This window comes from Apodemus sylvaticus, chromosome 20 (assembly GCF_947179515.1).
Source record: "Apodemus sylvaticus chromosome 20, mApoSyl1.1, whole genome shotgun sequence".
Taxonomy (NCBI): Eukaryota; Metazoa; Chordata; class Mammalia; order Rodentia; family Muridae; genus Apodemus; species Apodemus sylvaticus.
Genome location: NC_067491.1, coordinates 42,013,053 through 42,039,208, shown reverse-complemented (window position 1 = coordinate 42,039,208; position 26,156 = coordinate 42,013,053). Strand labels below are relative to the sequence as shown.

Here is a 26,156-nt window from a genome sequence, read left to right as displayed (position 1 = left end):
TCCTTGTCCTGCACAGGGTCCACAGGTTAACCCTGTGTTCTTTGATGTGTTTTCATCACCTCTACTTTTTGATTTGGAGACCCCTACCCCACCCCCTGCCCCACACATACCCAAGTGGTTTCCAGGCCTTGAAGTTATATAGTAGTCAGCAGTGGAGTGCACTTGATCCTCAATACCAAAGAAAAGGAGAACTGTATCTTTGAGTTATAGTGGAGGAATTTGAGTTTTTATCAGACAGTAGTGATTGATTTTAAACTATAGGACATAGTCATGAGAGCAAGTGTTTTAAAAGTTAATTTTATTTTTTTATGTGTATTGGTGTTCTCTCTGCACGTATATCTGTGTACCATAGGTGTGCCTGGTGCCCTTGGATGCTTGCGATCGGCAGCCATGTGGGTGCTGGGTGGGACTTGAACTCAGGTCCTCTGGAAGAGTAACTGTGCTCCTAACCATTGATCTACGTCTCTAGCTCCTAAAGTCACTTTTTTTCCCCCAAAGTCAAAGAGGATTTGGCAAAATAGGTGTAGCTAGAGTACATAACTAAATGGAAAATTTGTTTCATTTATAAAATGATGTTCCAATGTTCTCTGTCCATGTGTTTCCTTTTTAATGGGCTTTTTTCATTTGTTTCTAGCTGTGTATCAGGGTGGGGCACCACCTTAAATAGTTACAATCACTCTTTTGGTTCTGTCCAGTGAGACTATGATGATTAAAAGCATCAGATGACTTTTCTAGTAGATTACTTTCTGAATTCACTGAAACCAAGCAGCTGTTTAAAACAGAATCCCCTTGTGGAGACTTATCATTTGCCAGTCAGTTGATTAATCTTGATGACAAAGTATCTTAAGTTTGAAGACTTTTAAGTCAGATTTTAATTATATTTAAAATTTTAGCCTATTGACTAGTAAACAGTATATTTGAAAAAAAAATGCTTAAAGAAAACAATCAGCTTCTTGCAGAACTGAAAACATTATCTTGTAAAGTCCTGAGGATTTGGGGGTGTGATTTATTTAACTTACTGAGGGCTGTGCCATTAGAGAAGACTGACCCTTCTCCTGGGAGCTAAGACTTACCCCTGACTAGGGGCAGACCCGTGCGCCACTCCCTCTCCCGCTGGATCTTGGCCTGCTTTAGGCTCACACAGGTTTTGCACCGCATGCGAAGCTGCTCCGCCGTGTCCAGAGGACACTTTCCTTCCACTCTTCTGCCTCTCTTGGTTCTCACACTCTTTCTGCTCCCTCTCCCACAATGATCCCTGAGCCTGGGAGGGAGGGAGGGAGGGCGGGAGGGAGGGAGGGAACTATGGATGTTTTTCAGGAGCTAGAAGTTTTCCTGACACTTAGCTTGTAAGTTTGGGTGTGTTGTATTAGTGTGTTCATTTATTATAAGGTATATCCTGTGGTCAGTTGTGAGTTCTTCTGTAGCCTAAGGAGTGTTTTGTTTCTACATATTTGTAAATTGTCCTTGTTTGATACTTATTTTCATTTTATTAGATTCAGAAAAAGATGCACATACATACACACTTCTGCCAGGAATATATCTCAATATATCTCAGGAGTAAAGCCTGGCATATATATGTATGATATGTATATATACACACACACACACACACACACACACACACACACACACACGCCCCTGGGTCTAATACCAAAAAAGAAAACCATGTTTTCAGTATGTTTTGTTGTCTTGTGGTCTGGTCTGCAGTGCGTTCTGTGCACACTTGAGAAGAGTTAGTGTGCACTGTTGTTTAATAAGAATCCTGCATATGTCTGTCAAGTCTATACTTTAAATGTGTAGCATTTTCAAGTTCTGGTTTGTATGTGTATATGTGTGATTTTCTAACAATTGTTGTAAGTTGGCTGTTGAGATTTTCAGTTTATTGTAATTTTCCTTTGCCCTGGAAGCCTTCCTGCACTTGGTTAGGCAGCTCTGTTGGGAACAAATGCCTTAATCTCTTCTTCATTTCCAAAGTATAGTTTTGCGGAATATAATATTCTTGGCTAACATTTTCTTTTTTCCTTCTCATATTTAAATATGCTGTTCCTAGCCTTTCAGTTTCTAATACATCACCAGTCTTTAATCATGTTGAGGAACCCTCGTGGAGATTGAATAGCTTCACTCTGGCGCTTCAAGATTTCTTAACTTGAGACTTCTCTATTTTTAGTAAAGAAGTGTCTCAGTGTGGATCTCTCTGTATTCTTACTAGCCTGTGTATATTATATTCATGTCTTTGTCATCAGAGTTGGGGAGTTGGAGGTGAAGATTTATTTTTTAAAATGTATTTGTCTTCAATTTTGCTGTCCTTCTAGAATATTCAGGATCCTGGTATTCGTGTGTGTACTTGTGTGACAGGGTCTCAAATGTCCCTGTGCTCAGCTCTTTATTTACTAGAATTTTCTGCCTTGTGTGACAAAATAAATATTAAATTGTCCTGTTGTAGATTGTGGATAAGTGGATCCTTCCCTGTTGTGTACTCTTACTCAGGTGCACTGCAATAAGAAATTATCGCATCCCCTCTTGGATCTACTTAAACCCCCCAAGATCTATTTAATGATCTGTGTTAGCGTGTTTCCTATCTCTCGAGTTTCTACCGCTGTTTTCCATCTCTAGAGTTCTTTTTCTTGGAAAACAAGAATCTGTATCTATTAATATTTTCCACTTTCCACCCTTCCTCCAGGGTCTAGGACTTGTATTTTCATTTTTTGTTGTTGTTGTTGTTGTTGTTTTTGTTTTTGTTTTCTGTGTGTGTGTGTGTCTACAATTATGAAGGGATTTCCACACTCTTGTTTTCATGACAACTCTATATTTTGCGTTTTCAGCACAGCTCCATTGGCACTAACCACCTCGCGGTGCTCATTAGCCTCACTGGCATATATTTCGGATAGCCAAACTCAGCACTGTATTAAAATATAGCGGCTATATATAATTGATCTATGTTATGTGTTATTATTTTTCTTCCTTGCCATTCTAGAACAATAGGCAAGATCTGTGACCAGCACACTTTAAAAAATGTTCTGTCAGGGTTCTGCAATGATACTATTTAGTTGGATAAACACGAGGGACCGTATGACTACCTTAGAGACAATGGTGGCTGAAATGTTGATAGGCTTTTGATCGGGCCTGAGAGCTGGCTTTGAGTGGTGCCTAGCATGCATGAGGTACGGGGTTTGATCTTCAGCACTGATTTAGTCTCAAATGTATAGAGGCACTCATCACACATGAAGTATTCCAAGGGTTTATCGATTTTCTCTCACAGATGAGGTTCTCCTCAGACGATGTAGAGGTATCCAAGTCTGCTTATTAGTTCCTTCTCTGCTGGGCCTGGTTCTGCTTTAACCTTAGAAAGAAGGGCTCCTGTGGTCAGGCTCTTCTGTTGTTCTTATTTCTGTTCTTTGACTTCTGAGAAGGCCTCACTCTGCAGCCCCAGTCTACCGGTGAAGTCCATACTCTCCAGGTACTAGCATCAGCCAAACCCCCAGGTGCTAGGACTATAGTGTAAGCCACCTTGTCGAGCTGGAGCATAAAGTTTTAGAGAAATGAAATGGTAGATGAAAGCGATGTTCTTTACCTTAAATATCTAAGATGTAGAAGCAGATGTCCTGAATTAGTTACTGTCATGGCAGAGCTGTTCTAAAGGTGCAGCTACAGAAGCAAAGCAGAGAGATGGATGACATTTGGGATGTGTCTACAGCTAAGACATTTAGGATGTGTCTGCAGTTGGTATGTTTAGGACATGTCTACAGTTGGCACATTTAGGCCATGTCTTACAGTTAGCATGTCTCTTTGGAGTCAAGTTTAGCAGACTGGGCTGCTTCCCATTGACATCTATATAGTACCTTGACTAACACAATATTTTATATATTTATATATGTAATTATTATCTATTTTACTTAACAGCCTCCGCTGCTGTTATTCTGCCCTAGATTTACAGTTGTAGTCCCTTGAGACCTTACCGTAGAAGGGACGGTAATGCGGGAGTGGGTCAAACTCTCAGTGTCTGAGCTCAGTCTCCAGCAGTCCCTGTCCGTCATTGGATTGTGATCCGTGTCTACCTGGCTCTCCAGCTAGGGAAAATAATAAAGCCTCTGTGGAGGAAGATAACCGCATCTGGAACCTCAGTATTCCTCTGGTTTCGCTTCGCCATCCATGCACTGTCCGACAGTCTGTAAAATACTGCTACCCAGACAGCAAAAAAGAGAAAAAGCCAGCAGCAGAAACAGATCACCCGGTTCTGCAGACTATAGGGTTACAGACAGGAACTTTAAAATATGGTGATTAGTATGTTCATGAAAACAGATGCTGGAGCTGAGAATTTCACCAGAGAACTGGAATCTATAGAAAAGAATCGAATGGGAGTTCTATAACGGAAAAAAGGAACAGCCTGGCAAGTGGGTGGTGGGTTTAGTCACAGGCTAGACGCAGCTGAGGAGGATGATGAGTGGTCAACTGGACCGCACGCTCCTGGGCACTCAGCACAGACTTGTCTGTTCCAGTATCAGGTCTAACCCACGCTGTACCACAGTCTGTTTTAAGACTGGAGCTAGGAGATGACGAGAAACTGTATTAGATTACAGTTGCAATACTTGCCTTTCAACGTGTGTCGTTTCATGTTTTATTATGGTGAAGTTTTTTTAATTTTTGAAAGTACAGTCAATACATATTAGGGAGTGATCAAATATAGAAGTTATCAGTTACAAGTTTGTATTCGTGTTCTCCAGACTGAGTAACGAAAACTTTCCGTGAGTCACCTGTTCAGCAAACTTAAGAGTATACCCTTAGAATGAGAAATTGAGTAAAACACAGATGGAAAGCATCAACAGCTGCATTTATTTTAGCATCGGGATATTGTAAAGACCCTTGTTTTTATTTAGGATAGCTTGCAAAGTGCTCTGGTAAGTTGGCTTTTTACATGTAGGTCATACAGAGCAATTAGAAAAGACAGTAAGGTAAATTATTGCGTTTCTTAGGGGGACAGTTGCCTTGTTTTTCAGTTAGTAAGTCTCCACCGATTAATAAGACAGGAAAAAATACTGCCACTTACATTTGACGCCTTATGAATGGTAACATGCATCCTGTCAGAGATGTTTGAATTGAAAGAAAAAGGAAATATTAGTCTCACCTCTAAGTCTTAGTTCTGTTGCCTGGTATTTGATGGTTTGCTCAGGGAAGGTCTTTGAGCCTTTTCCTGCCGTGAAAATGGAACAGGGCAGGGATCCGACTGCTTCTGGATGGTGGGTGAGACTTGGGCTGGGACCTCAGCTCCACAGTGGCAGTCACTCTCAGAGTTGGCAGAGGGCAGCCTGGTCTAGGGGCTTTCACCCCTTATAGTCTCACCGTTCTTAATGTCTCAACTGTTGAGTTCCATAAAAAGTTTGAGCCTCTGTTGATGCCAACTAAATAGAGCACTAATCAGACGATATATTTTTAAAGAAAAAGTTTAGATTCCGTGATGTTTGCTGGAAGTGAGTATTAATGAATCGATTCCTATTTTGAAGGTAAACTCTTAAGCTCAGAATGACACTTTTCTTCAGCAATAATATACTTAAAAATAATTTGTTTGTTCTTTACCTTCAGATTTTCTCAAGCCACATCCAACTGATAGGATGAAAAAGTTTAAGAGGAGACTGTCCCTCACGCTCAGGGGAAGCCAGGCTATCGATGAGTCCTTGTCGGAGCTGGCCGAACAGATGACCATAGAGGAGAGCGGTAGCAAAGACAACGGTGAGTATCTGCGGGGGGAGAAGGGAATTACCTATGTTATAAATATACACTTACCGGGGCTGGAGAAATGGCTTGGTAATCAAGAACACTGGCTGCTCTTCCAGAGGTCCTGAGTTCAAATCCCAGCAACCACATGGTGGCTCACAACCATCTGTCAAGGAATCTGACACCTCTTCTGATGTGTCTGAAGACAGCTACAGTGTACTTACACATAATAATAATAATAAATAAAATCTTTGGGCCAGAGCAAGCAGGGACTGAGCAAGCGTTGCTGACTGGAATGAGTGGGGTTGAGGTCCTAAATTCAATTCCCAGCAACCACATGAAGGCTCACCACCATCTGTACAGCTACAGTGTACTCATATATATAAAATAAATAAATAAATCTTTTACATATATACATACATACACACACACACATACATACATACATACATACATACACTTACCTTCTCTTCAGACAAGTTGAAGATGGTAGTTTTGTTTCAGTCTTTGGTTCTTGGGAACAGACGACGGACCTGAATGTACTTGGTTAATGGCATGTCCTGTTCTCCCCCCGCCTGCAGCGTCCTTGGTGACCTACTCCCAGGAGTGACTTTATGGTTTTACTAGTTCTCAAGTTCTTATATATGCTATAAAATTATGCTAATTATTAAATAACTATTGGTAAATTATCATTTAAATATTTGTATTAAATATACAGAGTGTATATAGGATAGTAAGGTTGTAAAATTCCTAGTTGTGGCTTCATTATATAGCATTCTAGATATGTATTGACTGTCTTTATAGATTATAAAGATCATCAGATAAAGGTTTGCTATTTTCTTATTTTATGTACTACATTGTGTCCATAGCATTAAGGAACTCCTATGACAGAGACAAAATCACAAAATCACTGTGCTTCATTAGATAGTACTTTTTGCAATGCAAAGTAGTAGCGAACAAATTTTAATGTAACCATTTAAAGAGTTTATTAAATTGAACTAAAATATAAACTTGGTGCAAGTTTTAGAACGCTTATATACTCAAAGCCAAAATAAACCTAGGAATGAACTAGTAATGAGGAAGGAGATAAAAGCAGCCAATAATATGCCATGGGTTTAGGTGTCTTGGGAGCTCCCTTGCCTAAGCTTGAAAACCTGGTTAGAGATCTCTGGCGGTGCTCAGGGCCTGGTCACCTGCTTCACTGCAGGGAAGGCTTGTGGGGTGAGAGACGCAGTGCGCTGTGCCGGTTAGCAGTGGTGGTCCAGGACCGTGGATGTGCTAAGGCCCTGAAGTACTGCTGTACCCACCCGGGGACGTCAGTCTATCCTGCGCAGGTCTCTCAGACCTTGCCTGTCTTCCTCAGACTTCATTGTTTGCTGGCGGAGCCGAGGCGACCTTTCATATGTTCTCATGGTCTGTCTTGGTTTCCTAATATTTTCCTTCATGGTCTGCTTTTTGACAAGAACAGAGAAAAATGAGCTCAGTAAGAAATTCAAGACCATAATTTGGTTATCATTCTATGTAGGGGGCAAAATTTACATTTATCTCAAATCTTGAAGATGATTCTGTAAGATTTATTCCTCTTCTAAGAGAATCTGCTAGCTAGACGGAGCAGAACCCTGCTCTTCTCGTAGATCCCCACTGGGTTCTTGGTGGTAATAATGGTTGAATCCAGCCTGCTTATTATTGTGCTAGAAATTCTGGCCAGTGTTTGCCAGCGATGCTCAGAGATAAAAGAGGCACAGAGTACATCATGGTAGGTGGCTTTTGGAGTGCATTCCTATGAGTATTTGATTATCAGACAAAGGTTTTTAATAAAACTGAGTCACGGACGGTACACTGACATTTTAGAGCTAATTGATTATTTAGACTAATCCAGTGTTTTCTGGAATATTTTGGTAATTATCTTAAAACCTGATTAGTTTGTAACAAGTGGTAAGATGTTAAAAATACTCAATATTTTGAAAATAGTCAAAGTTGTTTATTTGTGACAGACCTTAAAAAAGAAAGACTAAGGGCACTGTCTTCCTCATCAGAGAGACCCAAAGTCATCCGTAGACAGACCTTTCCTTCACCCTGAACTACCACAGTCAGTTGCTGCTGCTTCTCTCTGTGCAATGTGGATTTCATTAGTAATTTTCACAGGAATTTTAAGTCTTTTTTTTTTTTAATCATGTCAGTGCCTACTAGCTGTACTAAACACATTTCCCCTCCCCCACACCTTCCATTTTGTTTTTAGCATAAGAACGACATAAGCTAGGTTGCACACAGAGATAGAGCTCGTGTCAAAGTACTCTATAAGAATGTATATAGTGTGTACTATTTAAAAATCTTACAGGAAATGTAATCAACTTATAAAGCAAATGCGATTTCTTTAGTTTGAAACAGTGAGCATTCTAGTTTAAGGAATAAGTGAAATAGTTTGTTACTTCTCCGAGTAAACTGCCTCAGACCAATTATCTCCTATCTCTAGTTTGATCTAATGCATGGTCAAGAGATTTGTTACTCTTGTACTATAGACATGTATACCATAACAAATGGAGAAGTATACACTTGCATGGCTGTAATTATGTAAATATCTTAGAAAAATTAAATGCACATGGTACTTTTGGTTATCTTTGGTACTCCTCCCAACTAGAATTTGAGAGACTTTTGTAATTTTAATAACCGTGTCCCACTTTGAAGGCTAATCTTAGAAATGCTGTGCTGTAATTGTAATTTTCATTGTGACTGGTGGATCGAATCCAGAAAACAAGAGTCTTGAATTTTACGTACTGAATTGGCAGTCAGAATGTAAAAATAAGCTTAAAATTGTTAATCTTGGCCCCAACTTAGAACAGCTTTATTTAAATATAAATTGAAAAATTTATAAATGGGAGAATAAGAAAGTATTCCTAAAATACCTTCTATGAAAGATAACTCAAAAATTATATTTTTATTGTGTTTATTGTTTATTTCTGTATTTATTTGCTTTTTTAGCGTGAGACTTTGATGTGGGGGCTCATACATGCAGGACAGCACAGTGTCACTGAGCCAGGGTCCCAGCCCCGAGTCTTTAGTCGTTTTAAATTGTCTAAAGTATTTAAGATCATCAAAAGTTAATTTATTTCTTTGTCTCTAAAAATTAAGCATAGACTTACCATATGGACCAGCAGTTTCACTTTTAGGGATATACTCAATAAAATTAAAGTAGGTATCAAGCAAAGCCCTGATAATATTATTCTTCCTCATTTATAGCTAACCGATTATGAATTATTGCACTGTAAGATGTCTCTGCTTGGTAATGGGCTTTCGCTTGTTTAAAGATTCTTTATATAACAGAATACCATATTTGAAGCAATAATCTCAGCTTCCATACTGATGTACACTTAAGTTTTTCTGTTTTATTCACTAATTGACATACCTTTCTGAATGTCTAGTAATAGAGGTACAGATTAGATGCCTTTTGGTAAGAATTGCATGTGTTATATTCTACAGCATATTTAGCCCTGTGTGACACATGGTAGTTTATGGTAAGTCAGCACGTGGAGGCCTGGTTTGCAAATAATTTTAAGATGTGAGTAATTTGCTATTAAGAAACCTGGTGGGGCATATTAGTAACTATTAACCAGTTTTGATCATCGGACCGACCTAAAATGTTAAGGTATTTTCTATAAATGTGTTTTCATAGAGAATTCTTTCTTAACTATTGCACTTTGAATGAATGAATGGCCAAAGAAGTGAGCTTACGTGTAAACGATCTCTGTTACAGCCTTGTGTTTTGTTCTGTTTTCTTAACCCTTCTCTTGCGATCCTGACTCTTGGGACGGCTGTGGAATGATTCTCGGATGCCTGTGACCCGCAGAGCCCATTGTGAAGAATGGCAGGCCGCCCACGTCTCACAGCGTCCACTCCTTCCTCCACCAGTACACAGGCTCCTTCAAGAAGCCCCCGCTGCGGAGACCCCACAGTGTTATTGGGGGAAGCCTCGGCTCCTTCATGGCGATGCCCAGGAATGGAAGCAGATTAGGTAACGAACGTGCTTATTGGTCCCTGGAGTTTAGCTATCTGCTTCTAGGACATGCGCACTGAGTGTCACTGTAGGAGCAGAACAAGGCCAGCCACTGTCACTGTCAGATTTCCCCTAGTCGTGTAGGGACGAGGTGAGGGCTTCTACCGCAGAGAATGACGTCTGCATGTCTGTCCTGCAGAGCGGACGCTGCCTCAGCAGCTCTTCAGGTCGGGACTGCATAACCAGTCAAAGAAGTAGGTTCTCGCCTGACTGGCTATTCTTTTGCCTTTGTGTGCTTTTGAAATATCCAGGAAAGATACCTGCGAGGTTTTGTGAATTTTATGTCTCTCGTCTTTTTTTGGCAGTGGTGTATTATGTTTTGATTTTAGAAATCATTTTAAAGATAGCTGCTTCATTGTCCCATTAGATAGACTGTTTATTACAGTCCCTGGACGTTGATTTCCACTGTTTGCTTTATTTCTTGCCACAGTAGGTGACTTCCTGGTTTATTTCCCTAATTTTAAGACCTTGAGCCTCTCTACAGCGTAGCTTCATCTGTGAGAAACGTGCCTCTACCCCTGCTGGCACAGTGCAGAGAACGGAGTCGTCTCCAGCCAGTTCATGAGAGCTGAGCATTACAGCTGTTAAACATAGCTACTGTTGTAGTTTATATTGTACAGGTTTACAGTTAAGCTAAATTAAAAACCCAAGGTAATGAGTTCTCCAGAGTCCTTACCCCTAATTGGTTTCCTGTTACGGTCATCTACTCTCTGAGATAATGTTATTTGCACCATGTGTCAATAGTGATAACACTGTGTAATGGCGTGTGTGCCATTGCATATTTCTGGACAGTGTCACCTGCCCAGTAATACTGTGTCAATAATATGAAGTCAGTCACGAGGGAGTAATTTATCTTCAAGAAATCAGGTCTTGGCTTGTGATTTGGCTGTGTAGTCAAGAGTGAGTTATGTTTTAGGTTTTATGGACTGGGAGTCTGTTGCATATTCTTTTTCAGTGTATAGTAAGCCTTTTAAAAATGCAAGGAACATCTTCAGTTCAGGAGCAGTGTAAAAGCATCTTGATCTCAAGTTAAGAAAGTAACATTGAAAATGTTAGTAATGTTGATCAGTGGATGATATAAGTGGCCCAAAACTTGAATAAGCAGGTATTCTCTAGTTCTTGATGTGCTTCCGGTTTCATCAATTCTTTGCCCCACTACCAAACTAGTGAAGTTCTGACATTACCTTCACTCCCCCACCTCGCTTTTATCCAGAAGGAGACAGAAACAGCTGTGCCTGTTACATGATTAGTCTCCTGGCTGAGTCAAATGGTACTTAGTGTTTCTTTGTATCTGAGATTGATACCTTGGCTTGGCAGTCCTTGTAGGACAGGGCTGGCTGGTTTTGTCTCCTTGTTGGTTGCTTGTTAGTTCTGGGGAACCGAATCTGCTGCCTCATTAAGGCATGCTTCAGAAATGCTGAGTCACCGAGCTTACATGTCCCTGCCAGTTCGTCCAAGCAGGCCTTGAACTTATGCACGCTCAGCAGAGTTTTGATACTTCAGAGAGCACAAATTTAGTTTTTTTTTTTGGGGGGGGGGTGATTTTTTTCTTTCTTTCTTTCTTTTTTGTTTGTTTGTTTGTTTGTTTGTTTGTTTTTTCAGACAGGGTTTCTCTGTGTAGCCCTGGCTGTCCTGGAACTCACTCTGTAGACCAGGCTGGCTTCGAACTCAGAAATCCTCCGGCCTCTGCCTCCCAGAGTGCTAGGATTAGAGGCGTGCGCCACCACACTCTGCTACAAATTTAGTTTCCATGTAGATACTCAGCGAGTAATGCTTGGAACTCAAGACAGCATCTCACTGTAGCCTTGACTGGTGACTTCTGCTCCATCCTGCCTCCGTAGTTCCAGAGTTATAGGTGTGTGCCACCACATCTGTCTTGCTACTGGTGGGTGGCAACTTTTTAACTATTTTAAAGACTATTCTAAGAGTTAGTTCCATTCTCTTGTTGACCTAATGATACATCTAATGAGAGAATTGTCATTAGAAGCAAAAGACCAGGCTCCCAGCCCAGCTGTGTGCCTAAGCTGCCTGGTCTAAAAGTAGGTTCCTTTTAAAATCCACTAGAATCTGGACCGTGAGCGAAGGAAGTTACAGTAATTCTCAACTGTGTCAAGTATATAATTTTATTCAATTCTTGAATTATTTTTCTTGTAAAAATTTTCATAGTTTGAAACTGTGGAGCGATTTTCCCCTCCTATCCTAGTGCTGCGATTAAGTACTTGTGCTACTGTGCTCGATACCGTGGTTTGCTCTGTGTTGCTGTGAGAAACACCATGAATAAAAGCAATTTGGAGAGAGGATATTTTTTCTTTTCTTTTCTTTCTTTCTTCTTCTTTTTTTTTTTCTTTTGCTTTTTGACTTAAACATTCCTGTCACAGTCTATCACTGAGGGGAAACCAAGGGAGGAACTCAGGCAGGGGAGGAACCTGGGGACAGCAATCGAAGCAGAGGCCGTGGAGGGACGCTCCTTACTTTCTTGCTACACACGACTTGTTCAGCTTGCTTTTTCATACAACTGAGGGCCACCTGGAATCCAGTCAGCCAGGGCCTCGCTTAGCAATTATTAACCAAAAAAAAAGAAAAAAGAAGGAAAGAAAAAAAAAACCCACCTCATGTTTTGCTTACAGAGCTGTCTAACAGAGGCGTTTTCTCAACTGACTTTCCCAAATGACTCTAACTTGAGTCAAGTTGGCAAAAAACTAATCAGTACAGTTTGCCCCCTGTCACCTTAACAGACACATCACTATTAAACCCTAATCTTTCCTTTTGTGTTTTCCCCAAGAAATCATACTAATATATATAACTATTACATAACTCAAAAACATAATATATCTTTAAAAGTTTCATAGTTTTTTAAAAAAATATTCAGTCTTTAAAGTATCTTCAAAGTCCAAGGTCTCTCAATTTGAGCTTCTTTAACATTAAAAAAAATGTTACATTACTTCCTGTCCCAAGAGGGAAAAGTCACGGCACAGTTCCAGTAAGATCAGAGGAAATCCATCCTCTAACTGTGTAAGTCAAAGCTCTTAGCTAAATGCACATCCTCCGGGACTCACTCAGCATCCCTGGGCTCCCACGGACTGCACGAAGGGTGGCTCCACCTTCCCTGCTGTGCCGCCCACAGCACCAGCAGCCGGTCTCACAGGCTCGGGTTGATGCTACGCCACAGCTGCTGTCCTTGGTGGTTTTCCCACAGTCCTGGACTCTCCAGGATTTGGGAGTCTCCATTGTAACTAGGTTATACATTCAGCATGGCGTCAGCTAACTGCTCTTCATGAACTCTCCACGTGGTGCTGAGATGAGCCTCAGCCTCTCTGCAGGAGTCCCTCAGTCCTGGGGTTTACACCTCCACTGAGACCACACATCCACCGATGGCTTCCCCTGGCCTCTCAGAGTGCCAGGCCTCAGCTATGCCTTCAATCCTGCAGCTCGCATGCCGCCAAAACCAGTACCACATGGGAGACTATTTATTACACATCACCAAGACTGGGTGCCAGCTTGAGGTGAGGCTGTGGCTCCCTCTGGACTACAGCGTATGGCGGTAGCCCTGAGGAAATACTTCCCAGGAGATTTCAAACTCCGTGATGCTGAGGTCTCTTCATAATCAACAGCTGCATTTCACTCTCGGCTTCTCTCCAGAAGCCACAGACTCTCAATTCAGAATATAAGAGAGGCCTGATAGTGTCTTCCTCCCTCTGAACCTGCACGGGCCTGGCCTCCACCATCTGTGCTGCCTCTGCCATCTGTGCTGTGCCCAGCATCTTACTTCCAGCTACCACTGCCAGCATTAAGCTTCCAGCGCTAATGGCTTTTCCAGCGCAAAAGTTTCAAGCATTGCTACAATCTTTCCCCATAACAACATGGTCAGGTCTGTCACAGCAGTATCCCACAATCCTGGTTCTGATTTCTGTATTAGTTTGCTTTGTTTGGCTGTAAGACACACCATAATCAACCTGGGGATTCAGGGGTACTTTGGTTCTGTGACTTCTCTGTCACAGTACATTTTTGAGGAAAGTCTGGGCAGGAACTCAAGCAAGGCAGGAACCTAGAGCCAGGAACTGAGGCAGAGGCCATGGAGAGGAACCTTACTTACGGGCTTGCTAAACCTGCTTTCTTATACAAGTAAGGGCCCATAGTGGCGGGGTTCTCGCCTGTCAGTCATTAATCAAGAAAATTCCCCCACAAGCCTGCCTGGAGGCAGTCTGATGGTGACGTTCTCTCAGTTGACTTTTCCTTCTTCCCAGATGACTCTAGCTTGTGTCAAGTTGGCCAAAACCAACCAGCACACCTGGCCTGAGATTTCTTATTTCTCTTGTAAGGCATTTATGTTTTGATCTGTTAACTGCTTACATGTATCCAGAACATAGATGACTTTCAATACTGTGACTTCTGTTTGTTGAGTATCTGTATTTTACTTGCAATGATAATGAAGTGTACTGTATACTAAGGTAAACAGTGCCTCCTTTTCTGATACAGATATTGTTCATGAGAATCTGAAAATGGGATCAGATGGTGAGAGTGACCAAGCTTCCGGGACATCATCTGATGAAGTCCAGTCGCCCACAGGTGTTTGCCTCAGAAATCGCATACATAGACGAATCTCAATGGAGGTAAGCAGTCAGGAAAGTGGAAACACAACCATTGTTGGCATATTTGTGTTTGTTAAGGAACATGCGGTGCTCGTTTCGAGCATCACAAAGGCAAATGGAACTTAACAAGAACTGTTTTTTTGCCTGAGTGAGCTGTGGTCTGGATGTTTATTTTTTTTCCAAAATACTATCCCAAGGCAAGTATACATTAATTACAGTTCACATTCTGCAGAAAACCTTTTCTTCATCATACCTTTTTGGTACTCATCTGAGCACTTCATAGTTTATATACGTATACTTTAAGAGGCATAAATAAACTATAGCTTATTTTCTTGCTTGGTTAGTTTCTCCTTTATGGTATGTTATGTGTATTCACCCCTATGATACATTTATTTCTCCAAGTTAAAAAAAAAAGACTAAAGAAACTGCTCAGCAGTACAGAGCATTGCTGGGCCTGCAGAAGAACCCAGGTTCAGTCCTCAGTGAATCCAGAGGACTCGCTGCTCCCTTCTGGCCTCTGAGGGCGCTGAACAAAGATGGTTCACATGCTGACAAGAAAAAAAAAAATCCACACACATAAATAAATACTGAAAACAAACTAAACAATTCATTTCTTTAAAGATGTCTGTTATAGTTTTATGGACAGAAGTTTTGTTATGACTATTACTGTTTCAGCATACCCTATAAGTTAAAAAGCTTTCTACAAAGATATCAGACAGGCTTTAAGATAAAATTTTAGGGGGCTAAAGAGATAGATGATTTGATACGTGCTAACAAGCCTGGCAACCGAGTTCAGTCTCTGGACCGGGTGGTGGAAGGAGAGAACTGACTCCTACAGCTTGTCTTCCGGTTCTGTAAGAGGTCACAGTCTGCGGCAGACTGCGTATTTCTGCATGTAGAAGAATTTCAAAATAAAGTCCCACTTAAATTTGCTAAAGGAACTATTGAGTCTTTTTAAACTCTTTATATCAAACCATATTATCTGCCTTTGATTATAATGCCTATTTTTGCCTGAAGTAACTGCAGCTGCAGGCCAGCCTCAGTGGTTTATCACTAAGGGACAGTGTGCCTGGGCCTGCGTCTTCCCAAGTCTAATGCCCTGCTTCCTTATCTGCGTAGGACCTGAATAAGCGTCTGTCGCTGCCCGCAGACATCAGGATACCTGATGGCTACCTGGAGAAGCTGCAGATCAGCAGCCCACCCTTTGACCAGCCCATGAGCCGCAGGTCGCGCAGAGCCTCCTTAGTAAGTGTCTGGCCTGGGCTTGCTTGATTTTCCTTCTTGTCCTTTAGTCTTTTCCCTCCATCCCTCCCTCCCTCCTTCCCTTCCCCCTCCCTCTCTCCCTCCCTCCCTTGCTCCCTCCCTTTCTTTTCTTTCTTCCCCTCCTTTTTGCCCTTCTTAAACCCATGGGTTTGCAGGCGCCACGCAAGTCCTCTGCCGTTCGGTTGTAACCTGGCCCTGAAGTTTATTTTTCTATGTAAATTTTAAGTCACTCACTTAGTTGTGGCACATTATTGTCTACATTTCGTCATTTTTCATACTTCAAGGGTGTACTGGAACAGCACTTGAGTAGTATCTTACTTTTGAGTGTATCTGTTGGATATATGTGCACCGTGTGGGCTAGATGTGCGGCTGGTGATAATGCTAGATGTTCCGCAGAGTACCCCGACTCTAGATTTCCAGCTCAGTGTGTCTGTGGTGTTGTCATACTCTGTCCCCAGATGACTAAATGAAAGCTTTAGACACTTTCCTGCTACTTTTCTCTTCACTTAATACTCCTCATTCCTCACCTTACCCATAATCCCTGCTCTCTGCTAACAAAGGTAGTTTTGTACACAGGGTCACACTGTCTCCTCAGTTATATTCTTTTTGTAATATGATTTTATATCTGAGCCTTCTTACTCATAAACATGCTCATGTTGTTTCTGAAGTATTTAATACTTCATTTTCACCAAGAGAGGGTTTGGCTAGTCTGGAATGACCTGTAAATGAGGCTGGTCTGACAGCCCGCTTTATTCAGCCCTCTTAAGGGCTGGGATTACCAACTCACACTACAATACCGGAACCTGCTTCCTACGTTCTCTCACTTAATCTTTTGAACTTTATGTCATTGTGAATATATGTTATGAATATATGTTTGCTTATAAAAATATGCAAGAAGTTTGTATATTATATAAAGCTACAGTACTGTTGTTATAAAATCACACCATGCAAATGCGCTTCTGTAGTTCCCTCGTGTCGTTCAGTGTTAAGTCTGACCCCAGCTGTTCTGTTGCATGTAGTCCGTCTGTTCTCATTGTATGGTGGCAGCTGTGTACCTGTACTATCCTTTCTGAGTGTTACACTTTATCATCCTCCTGTCATGTTTCTAAGCTTGGTTTTAGGCTCTGTCGTGTCAGCTTCTGTCACCATTCCTATATGGATTTTCATCATGTCACTAGATCCAAAGTAAGCTACAGATCTCCCACAGTGCTTGCTACCTAACTTACATGTTAGCTATCAGAGGCTGGCTTACTATAAGTTATTATGTATTAACTATAAGTTATTATTATGTATAATATTTTTGTATGCTTTTGTTGTAAGGGTAATCTGAACAGGGGTTTGCTTAGATTATAAAAAGTTATTTCTTGAAGGAATGAAGTTACAACATAAATTATTCTCTTGGAATGGATTACCATGAAAATCTTTATTTGTAGAATGACCAAATTATGGCGTCTTGATATTGTTTTAAAATGTAAGGCTGCTAGAGCCATTTCTAGTAGTCTGTATGATGCTTGTTATTTTTTATATCCTAAAATAATCCATGGTGGACTGAGTACACAGTCTGTTAAGGCAGGAAGGCTGGGATGGCGTCTGTCTTCTCCTCGTGCTTAGCACCTGGCATTGTCCTTGGCAAATGTGGAGTAAATGAGCTTTGTCCTTTGTCCTCTGAATGATTTCTGTAGAGTGTGTCAACAGGCTGCTGACTGTTGTTAGTCTGTCATGTTCAACAGATGCATATGCAAGCAAAGTTTTCTAAAAATTACGTTTAAGAATTCATTCATTGCTATTTGAATGTAGTCATTGAGTCCACTAAGTTGAGAATCTTGTGAGGGGCTAGGGCTTGTGCGTCTGATCCTCTGAATCTGACAGCCACGTCACTGGTGTACGGCATGCTGTCTGAATTTCCTGACCAACTACGTGGATGGAGCTCAGAAATGCTGTTTATTTTTATAAACTCACTACTTGTTCAGACGTATCTTTAATAATTACAGTTTACTATTCATGTTCTCTTCTAGATACACGTTTATTTTTAAGTGGCATATCCTGTGTATTTACAGGGTACAATGTCATTTCAATACTTGGGTACAGTGTGCTTTGATTAGAGTAAGCAGAATAGTTATCAACAAATATCTATTTCTTTGTGAGGAATATTTAAATTATATTAGATATTTGACATATACAATTATTGATTATAGTTACCTTGTGTGTATATATATATGTATTTAAATGTGCATGCGTGTGAACTCGTGCACATGAACATGTATTCGTGTGTATAGTGTTGTTCTCTCTGTAAAAAGGAACAAGACATTCACTGCCATTTAAATGAAAATATCTGAATTCTAAGGATACCCTTGTATGCAACATTTTGATATAGTTTCTAGATCTTGGTAATTAGCTTTTTACTTAAACTTTTTAGATAAAAATTAGTCCAGAATCCAGCTGTCACAAGTCAGACACCATCTATCATTACAGTACCGTATATAGTCCTTACATGTTTTTTGCATTTTCTAAATTGAAATTTAAAGCTTTCCTTGGATTTGGAGCGTATTTCTGTTATAATTTTACCCAACTTTTTCATCATCATTAGTACTGAGTCATACAAAAGGTAGATAGAATGTTTCTAAAACTTGAGTTTTCTATATTTTTTTCCATAAAAATACCATATACATACAAAAAAACATTAAGAGTGGAAAAAAACCCCACTAAGTCATCAGTAATACACCTGTGACTAAAAATTTTGGTTTGCTAAAACTAAATTAAATCGTGTCATAATATGGTTTTTTTTGTTTGGTTGGTTGGGGTTTTTTTTGGTTTTTTGTTTGTTTGTTTGGTTGGTTGGTTGGTTTTTTCGACGTAATATGGTTTTTAGCATGACATCTGTGTATCGTTATAATATAACAAAACCCTGAGAACAGTTCTTGTGGAGACTTCTGCAGACTCATTAGGGTTTAAATGCCTATAATACTTAAAAGTCTTAGAGGTTTAAATGTTCATTAACAGAAAATCAGCCAGTTCTTGTATAGTCTATTTTAATTGTAAGCTTTGATGTTTTAATTTAACATCAAATGTAATTTAAAACTTGACAACTGTTTTACAGTTTCATACTTATTAGAGTTAGAATGTAAAGAAGTACAGTTTTAAGAATAGATGCTAAAACTTGGCAACTGTTCAACAATTTCATACTTGTTAGTGTTGGGAGATAAAGACGTTTTAAGAATAGATGCTAAACTCCTAATTGTTTACTTTCAGTCAGAAATTGGGTTTGGGAAAATGGAAACCTACATCAAATTGGAGAAGCTTGGAGAGGTAAGTATACTCTTATTTTAAAGTAAGGCATTTCTTATTATCTGAACTCAATTAGGCCATAATTCTTGCCAACTTAGGAAAATAAAGGCTGTAGATATTACCTAAAAGAATATATACCAAATTCTGAAATGACCACTATTACCTAAAAGACTATATACTGAATTAACTCTGAACTGACCACTATTACCTAAGATATTATATACCAAATTCTGAAATGACCACTATTACCTAAAAGACTACATACTGAATTAACTCTGAACTGACCGCTATTACCTAAGATATTATATACCAAATTCTGAAATGACCGCTATTACCTAAGTTATTATATACCAAATTCTGAAATGACCGCTATTACCTAAGTTATTATATACCAAATTCTGAAATGACCGCTATTACATAAGTTATTATATACCAAATTCTGAAATGACCACTATTACCTAAGTTATTATATACCAAATTCTGAAATGACCGCTATTACCTAAGTTATTATATACCAAATTCTGAAATGACCACTATTACTTAAATGATTATATACCAAAATCTGAAATGACTGCTATTACCTAAGATATTATATGGCAAAATCTGAAATGACCGCTATTACCTAAAAGATTAGATACCTAATTCTGAAATGACTGCTATTACCTAAAATACCATATACCTAACTCTGAAATGGCCACTATTACCTAAAATATCTTATACCAAATTCTGAAATGATCGCTATTACCTAAAAGACTACCGAATTCTGAAGTGACTGCTATTACCTAAAATATCTTATACCGAATTCTGAAATGACCGCTATTACCTAAAAGACTACCGAATTCTGAAGTGACTGCTCTTACCTAAAATATCTTATACCGAATTCTGAAATGACCGCTATTACCTAAAAGACTACCGAATTCTGAAGTGACTGCTATTACCTAAAATATCTTATACCGAATTCTGAAATGACCGCTATTACCTAAAAGACTACTGAATTCTGAAGTGACTGCTTTTACCTAAAATATCACATACCTAACTCTGAAATAACTGCTATTACCTAAAAGACTAGATACTTAATTTTGAAATGACCGCTATTACCTAAAATATCATATACCTAACTCTGAAATTACTCCTATTACCTAAAAGATTATACACCAAACTCTTAAATGACAGCTATTATCTAAAAGACTATATATATCTAACTCTGAAATGACCGCTATTTCTTAAGATACTACATACTGAACTCTGAAATGACATCTATTACCTAAAAGACTATATACCAAATTCTGAAATGACAGCTATTATCTAAAAGACTATATACCAAATTCTGCAATGACCACAATTACCTAAAAGACTAGATACTGAATTCTGCAATGACCACTATTACCAAAAAGGCTATATATACTGAACCCTGAAATGACCGCTATTACCTAAAAGACTACTGAATTCTGAAGTGACTGCTTTTACCTAAAATATCACATACCTAACTCTGAAATAACTGCTATTACCTAAAAGACTAGATACTTAATTTTGAAATGACCGCTATTACCTAAAATATCATATACCTAACTCTGAAATTACTCCTATTACCTAAAAGATTATATACCAAACTCTTAAATGACAGCTATTATCCAAAAGACTATATATCTAACTCTGAAATGACCGCTATTTCTTAAGATACTACATACTGAACTCTGAAATGACATCTATTACCTAAAAGACTATATACCAAATTCTGAAATGACAGCTATTATCTAAAAGACTATATACCAAATTCTGCAATGACCACAATTACCTAAAAGACTAGATACCGAATTCTGCAATGACCACTATTACCAAAAAGGCTATATATACTGAACCCTGAAATGACCGCTATTACCTAAAAGACTACTGAATTCTGAAATGACCACTATTATCTAAAATATCATATACCTAACTCTGAAATAACTGCTGTTACCTAAAAAACTATATACCAAATTCTCAATGACCACAATTACCTAAAAGATTATATACCAAATTCTGAAATGACCGCTATTACCTAAAAGACTAGATACTTAATTCAGAAATGACTGCTGTTACATAAAATATCATATACCTAACTCTTCAGTGACCGCTATTACCTAAGACTATATACTGAATTCAGAAATGACCACTATTACCTAAAATATCATATACCTAACCCTGAAATGACCGCTATTACCTAAAAGATTATCTACTGATTTCTGCAATGACCTATGATATTACCTGAAAGACTATATACCTCACTCTGAAATGATCACGTAACTGGATGGAATAAATTTTCTCAGTCCTTGAAACCTTCCATCAGGTAAGATGAAATTAATATTTTTAGTAGTCTTTTGATGAAGCACAAATGCTGCGCTCTGTGAGTAATGGAATAGGTGTCTGTCCACTGTTTACTCATGGAGTCTCTGGCAGCATGGAAACTGTATGAGTTCAGAGAACTAGCTGTAGAGATTAAGGTGCTTCACCAAAGGTGAGAAAATTCTGAAGGCTCTAGCTTTCTCCAGCTTGCGTCTTCAGCCTGTACTGCTATTGATTTATAAATGGCCTGTGATCCACAGGAAGAAAGGGTGCAGGCAAGCCGTAAGGGAGCTTTTTAAAGGAGAGATAAGGTGCATGGATTCTGAGGAACATGAAGGTCTGGATCAGGTTTTTGTGATTGAACGTTATCATTACATTTTCATTGAAAGTGCACAGTGCCCTGTGGTTTTTATATATCATTACCTAAGTGCCTTTGATATTAAATCCATCGATCTAGCGGTTAATCTGAAATAACACAAGAATAAAGGAAATGCATTTTTATATTTTGGAACCACCATAGTATGGTAGGGATATTGATGTTGGGTGCCTGTAAGAAAAACCAAATAAGGTGTTGTTTTTTTGTTTTGTCTTTAATAAGACATACTTTAATATGCTTGGAAGTTAGAAATTGAGGTTAAGTTCTTCTTACCATTTTTGAGCAGAGCCTCCCCACGTAGCCCCGGCTGCCCTGTAACTCACTGTGCGGGTTAGGTTGGCTTCCGAGTCCCTCTGTCCCCCAGGTGCTCCGAGTAGAGGCAGGCAGTGCCATGCTGGCAGCCGTCACACTTTAAATATGTCCTGCAACATGTATTTTATAGGGCACATATGCAACAGTATATAAAGGAAGAAGTAAATTGACAGAGAATTTGGTGGCATTGAAAGAGATCCGCTTGGAACATGAAGAAGGCGCCCCGTGTACAGCTATAAGAGAAGGTATGGTGTTTCCATAGGACCTTTGGTTCAAATCATATTAAGAGTACTGTTTGTAAAGAGTGCTCGGGTATAGACACAAAAATGACTGGAAGTCATTTTTGGATCTTGCAAGTGTTGGTTTTTTAAAACCAAAATACTCAACAGAAAGGAATTAGTCAGTTGTATTATTATATAACTTATAGTGATTATTATATAACTTACAGTGAAATACTTAGAAAGCCGTTCAAATCTCTGACAGATAAATATTGACCTAGAAAAATGTTTGTATTGTTATGGAGAGACCATGGCAACTATAAATTAGCTACATCAATAAATTTTACTAAATATGAAATACAAATAGCATTTAAACATGACCATTTGGTTTTTAAAAGTCAGTTTTTTAATTGAAAATATACCCAGCACATACAGTACATTCTGATGATGGTCCCCACGCCTCGTCGCCCGCCAGCTCCTCCCCACTTCTTCACTCACCCAACCACACTGTGGCTTTCTGTCTCATTAAAATCCCAGGAGACGTATAAAAAATATTAAGATAAAATTAAAACAAACAGGAAGAAAAAAAGGGCAAAAGAAAAAGCACAAAAAACCATGGAATAAATGACCTCCTGTGCTGTATATCACAGTTAGTGTCAGAGCTTTAAACCGTGGTCGGGAAGTTAGGTTAGGGTTGTAACCTGGGACGGTTTGAGGAAGCACGTGTCAGACTCACAGCACACACCCAAAGAAAGGAACCGCGCCTCCACCGTCAGTCCTGCACCCTCGCTGTCTCCACTCTCAGTCCTGCTTTCAACTTTGGGCTTTATCTTAAACACAGTCAACTTTGGTTCAAACCTCTGGGCTCTTATAGACCGGTTACCACAGACTAAATAATTCATTCCATTTCTTTCTTTTTTTTGTTTTTGTTTTTTGTTTTTTTTTTCAGTTTCACTGTTAAAGGATTTAAAACATGCAAATATAGTAACCTTGCACGACATTGTTCACACCGACAAATCTTTGACTCTGGTCTTTGAGTACCTGGTAAGCATTTAATAAAATTTAGCATTCTGTTTTACTTGAATATAATAGACAGTTGGACCTTTTAGCAGCCTCAGGGACATTGTTGTTTAACTGTTGGTGTTTAAATGTGATATAATGAATTCTGTATGTTTCTTTGAAAAGGGAGAGGGGAGGGCTGATGGGGTGGGGACATCCTCTTGGAGACAGGGGTGGGTATGGGATGAGGAACAGTTAGAGGGCAGACTGGGACTGGGAGAGGGATAAAGACTGGATTGCAAAAAGATTAATAATAATAATAATAACAACAACAACAACAATAACAGCAACAACAGCAATAATAATAATAATTAATAATCAACACCACTGGGCTGGGCAAATGGCTCCATGGTATGAAGGTGTTTCCCACCATGACTGACAACCTCAGTTCTGTCCCTGGAACTTACATAGAATAGAATCAACCCCCTGGAGTTAGCCTTGGACCCCCACACGTATGCCGTGGCACATATGTGTGTGCCCCAACAGATAAGTAAATATTTAAGAAAAAAGAAAGCTCCTAAGTTAACCAGCCATGCCTTCCCAAAATGGTGTCACATGGTAAAGTGCCGCATCTTTTCAGGACAAAGACCTGAAGCAGTACATGGATGACTGCGGGAACATCATGAGCATGCACAATGTCAAGGTATGTTTCTCACGTACTTCTAAGCCTCGTGTAAACCACAGCTGGACTGGACTCCCCAGGCAAATAGCCTGGCCTCATAAGTAATTTCCCATTGGTGTTTTGAGGTTACTGCCGTCTGAGCATATTTAGCCGGCGTCTGTTGACTGTACTATAGCTGTTAAAAATCAGGCCGATTAGAGTGCTACTTCATTTTAAAGGTCTTTTACATTTTTGACATTTTCTTTGACAACAATTCATTCTTTCATTTGTAGGATGCATATCCAAGTATATTCTGTATAAAAAAGCCCTTAAAATAAATACAAATGATGGGTATATACTGTGAACAACCCTTTGAAGGATAAACTTCACTAATATATTTAAAGTAGTATTTAAAATAGTCAATCGGACAAGGTCAGAAACGTATAGGTGGCTTGATAGCTGTGCTAGAAATATAGATCCGTGTGATCAGAAGAGAAAATCGGTATGTTTTCTTAGCATTAGCTGTCTAATAATTCAAGTAGCGCTGGAGAAGTTTGCTAAGATAGCCAGTATCAGATGAAACTCAAAAGTTAGTTAAATAAAAGCATTTAGCATGGCTGAATTTTCACAACAGTTGTCTTTGACCTGACTGGCATACCCTATAAATTTATCAAAGATTTATTTATGCAAAATGAGCAGTTCCTGGGACCTATTTTGGAAGGAGGCAGTGTGTCATGTGTGGCTGAGACATTTCTAATTCTGTAGGTAGTAAATTTAACTTTTTTTTCTTTAAATAGTAATCTGGTGAAAACAGGGGAAAGCCAGTTTGAGTTACTAACAGAGAGCTCCGAAGACAGACTCATACAGTGCTAAGACCAGGGCTTTGAATGGCTTTCCAGACATTCTGTGAGGGTTTTTAGAAAATATTTCATCATATTTTATAATATGTTATGAATAGCATTTGTATATTTTTGTTCAGCTAATTTTTTTCTACTTATCGCAATAATTTGGAAAGAGAATCGGGTTTAGCTGTCATGATTTGATAAAGGTTTGCAGAGTCCCTGCTTTTTAAGTTAGGTCCACGTGGCAGCTCTAGGTGGGAAGCGTTTTATTGTCTGTCTGTTAAAATTACACTTCACGTCTTCCAAGGATGACAGGTACTGAGATAATAATTCTGGAGTTTTCAGAACGTGGCAGTACCAACTCTGGAAACTGCTTCTGAGAATTCATTCTGGCCTCTCCGCATCCTCTGCAGTGACCTAAAGACACTGCTTCTGCTGAATGCAGCCTCTTTTTTTCCTAACCACAAAGAATCAAAATGCTTTCCTTCTTCTAGAATACACAAAAGCCCTTGGCCATTAACCTCACAGGAGTCCCTTTTCTCGTCCTTCAGAGCACAATAGTGCCAGGGCCCTTTCTGAGTCACAGTGGAGTTTGGAGAGTGAGTAGGAGGCACTCGAAGTCTAGTGCACAGGAGGTGGGGGAGGAGCCGCTTATTTTTATAGCAAATGGCTTGCCAGAGCTGCACAGCACCTTTCTCTTCTGATAGCTTGGCTCTTCTGAAAACCCACCAAATATGATGCCCTTTTAAGTTGATGCTGCCCCAGATCAGGGAAGTATTTGTGTGCATGCTTGTGTGTGTGTGTGTGTGTGTGTGTGTGTGTGGTGTGGTGTGTGGTGTGTGTGTGTGTGTGTGTGTTGGAAGGAGGAAATCAGTGGCAGGGTTTGGTTCATTGTTACAACAGAATTTTATAATCAAGCTATAGGCCTCCAAGCAATGAACTGCTGCTATTCGAAGTTTCATTTGTAGTATTTATTTCCCTGGTTCTCAATGGGTTAAAACCTAGTTGATGTTTTATAAACAATGAGCAATCAAATTCATAAAATAGCTGTAAGAGAAAAAGATGTCACTTGAATTGGCTTTAATTTCTTGATTTTTCTCTATAGCAAGACCCGTTCGTTACATTATCTTTTAAGACTGCTTTTCATTTGTTTCTGTAGCTGTTCCTGTACCAAATTCTCCGTGGTTTGGCATATTGCCACAGAAGAAAAGTATTGCACCGGGACTTGAAACCACAGAACCTCCTCATTAATGAGCGGGGAGAACTAAAGCTGGCTGACTTTGGTATGGAGAGATAAGATATTTGTAAATACTTCCAGGTGGCTGAGAGAGAAAAACCACCGTTGTCGCAGAGTGCCGTCACTTTCTGTGCGTTTTGACGTGTTCTCTGTAGCTCAGAGATATGTGATGGAATTGAGGTGGATGGTTTATTAGTGATGACCTCTAGCGTGCTTAGACCTCTCGAGCTTCCAAGACTTTCCAGGGTCTCAGAATCACTGTTGCTCCTTGCTTTCTCCTGGGCCACTCTTT

At 39.5% G+C, this 26,156-nt stretch overlaps 1 protein-coding gene and 1 long non-coding RNA gene across 5 annotated transcripts in view; one reads left to right on the top strand and one right to left on the bottom strand.

The window, feature by feature from the left end:
- Positions 1-26,156, top strand: part of Cdk17 (cyclin dependent kinase 17) — a 91,499-nt gene that overhangs the window by 54,846 nt on the left and 10,497 nt on the right. For both annotated transcript variants that reach the window (XM_052165296.1, XM_052165295.1), the window contains 9 exons: positions 5,578-5,724; positions 9,554-9,718; positions 14,237-14,370; positions 15,469-15,594; positions 18,862-18,918; positions 22,038-22,152; positions 23,075-23,169; positions 23,765-23,827; positions 25,787-25,910. In XM_052165296.1, coding sequence (XP_052021256.1) covers positions 5,607-5,724; positions 9,554-9,718; positions 14,237-14,370; positions 15,469-15,594; positions 18,862-18,918; positions 22,038-22,152; positions 23,075-23,169; positions 23,765-23,827; positions 25,787-25,910 — 997 coding nt within the window. In that variant the 5' untranslated portion in view covers positions 5,578-5,606. The remainder of the gene's footprint in view (positions 1-5,577; positions 5,725-9,553; positions 9,719-14,236; positions 14,371-15,468; positions 15,595-18,861; positions 18,919-22,037; positions 22,153-23,074; positions 23,170-23,764; positions 23,828-25,786; positions 25,911-26,156) is intronic.
- Positions 19,042-20,403, bottom strand: LOC127670787 (uncharacterized). 3 transcript variants are annotated; one of them, XR_007974611.1, is made up of 3 exons: positions 20,328-20,403; positions 19,721-19,798; positions 19,042-19,060 (listed from the first exon to the last, which is right to left on the bottom strand). It is a non-coding gene; the product is annotated as an uncharacterized LOC127670787 (long non-coding RNA). The 3 variants fall into 3 exon arrangements; XR_007974610.1 differs by lacking the exon at positions 19,042-19,060 and adding an exon at positions 19,121-19,146; XR_007974612.1 differs by lacking the exons at positions 19,042-19,060; positions 20,328-20,403 and adding exons at positions 19,121-19,146; positions 19,877-19,952.